At 37.4% G+C, this 6,110-nt stretch overlaps 1 protein-coding gene across 1 annotated transcript; it reads left to right on the top strand.

Moving 5' to 3' along the window:
• Positions 1 to 2,123: 2,123 nt before the first annotated feature.
• LOC133844065 (zinc carboxypeptidase) lies at positions 2,124 to 3,766 on the top strand. Its single transcript, XM_062277892.1, has 4 exons — positions 2,124 to 2,367; positions 2,440 to 2,576; positions 2,643 to 3,415; positions 3,502 to 3,766. Exons 1-4 carry the CDS (start codon positions 2,206 to 2,208, stop codon positions 3,696 to 3,698), a joined length of 1,269 nt encoding a protein of 422 aa, XP_062133876.1. The 5' UTR covers positions 2,124 to 2,205; the 3' UTR covers positions 3,699 to 3,766.
• Positions 3,767 to 6,110: the final 2,344 nt, after the last annotated feature.

Below are 6,110 nucleotides of genomic sequence, written 5' to 3'. Positions count from 1 at the left end.
TGTTGCTTGCTTTTAATTAACAAATGCCTTGAATTTCATTTTTGTAATCATTGCGCTGCTTAATTAGACATAAAAGTCTAGGCACTAAATTAGTGAACAGGTTTTCTTCAAAACTCTAAAATCTGCCAGCGATTCCAATCAACGAATTATGTCTATCAACATTTATAGTAGATGTCACGTTCTCTCTCTCTTGTTCTGTACATTTTTGTTGTCTCTGTGAGACCGGCAAATACGAAGCTGCTCTCAGCTGCTGTTAACGAAGAGTCTGTTAACTAACAGTTCTATGTTAAGCGAACTGCTTTGCAATTTATATGCAACACAACCGCAAGGGATAAAAACAATTTAATTATTATTACTCGTACTTAATTAAAATGTCAAAATCAATGAAATTCAAACATTTAATTACATTTTTCGGCTTAGCAGACTGCAGCAATAACAATTAAAGCCCGCTAAGCCATTGATATTTATACCACACACTCTCGTCGACTGTGTATTTTGTTGTGTATGCATTCATATATGCATGATTTTATCCTGTTGACAAAGCTGTTTAGCCTTAAATTAAATGCATTTGCATAATCAATTAAAATGCACTCGTAAAATCACGGCAACAGCAACACCAACAGCTGACAATTTGTTCGCGCTAATTGCATTATGTGCGGGGAAACAGCGGTTAAATTGCAATAAAATATTTAAACAATTCAAACATCACAATTGATTTGCGGAATTGAATTAAAAAATCATTTGGCTAGTTCGAACAAGTCACTCGATTGTCATTGAACTATGTATGTGTGTATGCATGTGTGTGTGTGTGTGTTTTTTGGCTGCACTCAAACACTCATCGACTGTTTGCTCTGTCGAGTGCAGCTTTGTCCACTTTAAAAGTGCTTCTTCACGCGCAGACTTTACTAATTGTTATTAAATATTTGATCTACGCCTGCTTCACACGAATCCTGAACTTCGTTTTATCTTATCACTTGCTTGCGAATAATATTGCCCGAAGATTCATTTGCAAACAAAGTGTTTACTCAACACGAACGGAATTTCAATAATGGTTTCCTGTCTTTAATTACAAATTGACTTTTGACTTACGAGTCATTTGAAAGTGAGTTAGGAGCACATTGAGTATTAAATAATAAGCTACTTAAAAAGCTGTTAGCATAGGCAATTATTATAGTCTAGTCTTTGGCAATACACAAAAAGTTAGACTAATGCAATATAATATTTTATTCAGTGGAAATATACAAAGTGTTGTGTCAAAATAATCCAATTTAAACAAAATAATAAAATTTAGAAATGGAAAATAATGAAAGCTTAATTGAAACTAATGACAAAATTAACAATAGTATTTGAATGTTTGTAGCGTATGTAGTCAGCTCTACTCTACCTTAAGTCAGTAAATTTAAATTAGTTCGTAACTAAACACTGTTGGTTTTAAATTAGACGCACGCTTAATTGCGTAAAAGTTTCTTTAATAACATATGTATTTATTGTTTTACTAATTAAGTTGGCATATAAAAACATTAGATATAAAGTGATCCATTAAATAAAATATTCAAATAATTATACGAATTTAATAAAATTGTGTTTTTCATACATTTTCTTAAAGAAACTTAAAATAAGGAGCATTTTTCTTGGTCACTAGAATACATTTACTTTTCTAGTTAATTTAAGACCAGCAATGTATATAAATAAATAAATAAAATAAATGTTTGAAAGTTGTAATAATCATAGAAATATCTTTGACTGCACATACACAGTTCTATTGTTGTTTTGTGGTAGGTTAAGTGTTACATCAAGGGACAGAAAAAAAGAAAAAGAAAAGGAATAAGAAAAAGTAGAGATAGGCAGACACACACATAGAGATAAGGGCAACAAAGTGGCATCGACACATGCCACAGCACAGTGCAATTCACAAGAATAACAGATGATTGATCAAAAAGTTTCCTACACTATCAATAACTTATTAGATAACACACTGACTGTCGTTGCACTTTCAGCCTGCCAGCCGACTAGATGAGTAGCTGACTAGCTGACTGCTTAGCTGGCTGGCTTTTGGAGTGTGCACTTGATGGCTAATCGGACACAAGAGCCAAGTGCTCGATATAAAAGGCCGTGTGCTGACTGTGTCCAGGGTACAGTGAACGTGCGAACGTTTCACAAATCAAACAGACGAGGCAAGTGAAAGAACTAAAAAAGGAAGCCAGGATGAAAGTGTCAGCATTAGTGATAGCTTTGCTATCGTTGGTCGTATTGGCCACAGCCAGAAAGCAAATGGCCACGCGCTACGACAACTTTAAAGTGTACAAAGCTTTTATAAGAGACGTCGAACAGCTGGAGGAGTTTAAAAAGATTCATCACCACATACACGTAATAAACTTTTCGCGCACGACTCTCGAATTCGTTTTGTTTGATGTTTTAATTTTTCTCAATTTTTGTTAGATTCATATGCTGCACGATATTGGCGGTGTCAATCGCAGCTATGAAGTCGTTGTGGGCCCAGCACATCAGAAAGCCTTTGAGACAACTCTGCACTATTTGGATATTGAATTCGAGATAACCATTGAGGATTTGCAAGCGTAAGTTTCAGAGCTCGCTCTGCTGATAACTTTAACAAACTAACGGCAAAACTTTTCTTTGTTTAGTTTGCTGGATGAGTCAGCCTACGATCCAGATGCGGCCATGGACTGGGTAACGTATCATCCGTTGGATAAAATCTATGACTGGGTGGATGAACAGTGCGCTGCTCATGATTATCTCGACTGCAAGGTCATAGGTCACTCCTACGAGGGGCGACCCATCAAGAGCGTGCGTCTGTCGAAGCGTGAGGGCAACAAAGCCATTTTAATTGAGGGCAACATTCATGCCATGGAATGGATATCATCGGCCACTGTTACCTACATCCTAAATCAGTTAATCAACTCGAACGATGCGGAGTTGCAGCGTCTGACCGAGGAATACGATTGGATTGTGGTGCCCATGGTGAATCCAGATGGATTTGTGTACACACACGAAGTGGAGCGCTTGTGGCGCAAGAATCGCCGGCCCAATGGTTATTCGAACTCTTCTGGTCTGTGTTACGGCATTGATATGAATCGCAACTTTGATTTCCATTGGAGCGGCGCTGGCTGGGGCATCGAAGATCCTTGTGACCACTGGTTTAATGGCGAGCAGCCGAACACAGAGATTGAGATACTGCAGCTGCAGGATTTCGTTAGCTCCTTCGATGAGGGCTACATACGTGCGTACATGGCATTCCATGCCTATGGTCAGTATATTCTGCTGCCGTATGGACACTCGAACACTGAGTTTCCGCCCAACTATGATCAAATGATGCGCATTGCCGCCGCCTTTGCCGAGGGAGCGCTCGATTCGTATGGCTCGGAGTTTACCTATGGTGCCAGCGGGTTATTGAACTGTAAGTACTTCGCACTCACTCACTGTGTGTGCTTTAAGTATTTTATATCAAAAATGTTATTGACCTTCCCTCCGCATTCATTGCAGACCCCGTCTCCGGTGCGGCCAAAGACTGGGCTTATGGAGTTAAAAATATACCATTCACCTGCACTGTGGAGCTGCGTGATAAGGGCACATTTGGCTTCTTCCTGCCATCCAATCAAATTACGGAAGTCGGCGTCGAGGTCACCGAGGGCCTCAAATCTCTCGTTGTCAAAGCAGCCGAAGAGGGCATTTTTGATTGAGAGTGAGACTGGCATTGGTGGGTATGGAAACAACATTTAGCATTAACAGTTGAGATTACGAAAATAAATTACTCTAAAAAAACACACATAAATATTAAAACAAATAAATAAGAGCATACTTGACAACCGTGCGTATGTGTAATATTTACTTTGCGGAAAGCAGTAGATGTTGCAGGCGAGTAAAGCAGTTCATATTTGTCACAAGCAGTTCGCTGCTCCTCAGTGTACAAGCAGTTCACATGGTAACTGCTTGTTGGTGCGTGTCCCGGCTAAATTAGTTTAACAGCTACCGGTTAACAGCAACCGTTAAGCAATGTTGTTATCCCATTAATGTAAATTCAAATATGGAAATTGATGAATGTAAATTTAATGCAAAATATTGCAATTGTTGTGCAGCTTGTTAAACTGTTAGGTGGAAAAACAAGCTGTTTGCACGTGAAAAATATAATACATAACACGTTCACATTTCATAATACTTATGTGAGGTAAACACACTTCAGTAATCGTGTGGCTGCAATTAAGCCACACAAACTTAAGTGTTTGGCTTGTCTCAATTGCAGGTACTTATGTCGTCGCCTGGGTCAAACAACGTAAAACAACCTGCAGCTATCGCCACACAATTAAGTCAAAAGTGTGGCCTCTTATCAGGCTCATTAGCATTAGCATTTGGCCATTTTCGGGTATTTTAGGCATTAGGGAATAAGCTTCTGCAGTCACGTCATTGATTGTGTGCCACAAAAACAATAGAAGCATGAAACAAATTATGCATAAAAATCACACTAAATATGATGTGGCCATAACAGCATAACAGTTGCACGCCACCAAGTCAACGTTTTATTATTTTATGTTAATTTCTTCGGGGCAAACACATGTAGAAAATTGTTGACCTTTTATTGCCAATAACGTGCGCCATTTAAGTCGCCTTATTGCTGCCTATTTTTTGTTGTTCCTATCGCTGTCGCTGTTCCTGTTGCTGTTGGGCTACCCACGTGAGTTGTAAATCCAGTGGAAGCAGAAGCATTTACCTCGCAGGCAAAGTTAATTGAAAATTTGTCGGTAGCAGTCGCAGTTGGCAGGCAGTTAAAAGAAAACTGCTTAGATGCGTTAATGCCTACACATTTTCCATTTTTTCTTCGACATGTTCTCATTTTGTGCTTTTGGCATTTTATTTGCTTTGCATATTTGATTACAGGCAACAGCTCAGCTGCTCAGCTAAAGGCTAGATTGCCGGCTGACTGACTGACTGACTGGTTGACTGCTTGGCTGCTTGGATGCTTGGAAGGATGGCATCCACACCTCTTTGAGCACAACACTTATCAGGTGTCAAAGGCAGAGGACGACGACTGCTGCAGCAACAGCATTACAAGCATTACGACCATTTCTTTGGCGCCAGGACATTTAATAGAGTTCAAACCAGAAAGCACTTTCTATGCCAATGACAGCATATTTCCTCCAGCTGCATGCATCAGAGATGAGCGCGTGTCGTGACACGGAAACATATGAAATCCATTGAAATGTAAAATATAAATATGAATTTAATTTATTCAAGATTTTGGGAAGTGAAGAATTGATTAAGGAACTTAATTGTCTCTTTGATGGTCTATTATTGAACTTTTATTTTTAAGTTTTATTAGAACAAAGATTTTAGAAATACGATTCATGACGGAGAAGTGAAATATAAATTTAAATTTAAATGAAATGTCGTTTTTATAGTTTTTCAAAATAATACGAACTTAGTTTACAAGTTTCTTTAGAACCAAGTGCTTCAATTCATGAAGTACTGTAATGCAAATAAGAAGTCCTAGAATGCTAAAATCAATATGGTTTCTATGTAAATTGATTTTAAAACCTTAATTTCATATCGTTAGTAAAAGATTGTAATTAAAATTCAATAAGTAATGGATGAAAATAAAACATTTCTTTAAAGATTTTTGCATTTCATATATATATAGTAAATTCGTAAAATGAAACTCCATCAATATATAATCGAGTAAAAGCTTATTATATTGCGCCATATTTTTAAGTTCTTTCAAACGTTTTTTAATTGGTAGTTTTTTTTGTGATTTTCAAAGCAATAGAGAAAAATATTGCAAATTATTACACAGCTAAAGTAAAACTAAGCTAAAATTTCAAAGCAATTAGAAACATTAAAGTCTTGCATAGTTTATTTTGTTTTTCCAAAGTGCTAGAATAAATTTCCATAAAATGCTGAACACGTAGAAAAATATTGACAAATATTAGAAACTCTTGATGCACAATTAATTGGAAAGTTTCCAAGGAGTAATGCAGAAAATATTAGTAAATATTCTACCATTTTAATCGGTGTGCCAGAGAACGAAAATTCTCGATTCATTGGGTTCAATCCAACACCATCTTCACCTTCTACGGTGGCAGCTCTCTTGGTGGCAATGC

The sequence above is a fragment of the Drosophila sulfurigaster genome, chromosome 3, assembly GCF_023558435.1.
Source record: "Drosophila sulfurigaster albostrigata strain 15112-1811.04 chromosome 3, ASM2355843v2, whole genome shotgun sequence".
NCBI classification, from domain to species: Eukaryota; Metazoa; Arthropoda; class Insecta; order Diptera; family Drosophilidae; genus Drosophila; species Drosophila sulfurigaster.
Note: the sequence above shows the minus strand (reverse complement) of the source record. Positions and strands in the feature narration are given on the sequence as shown.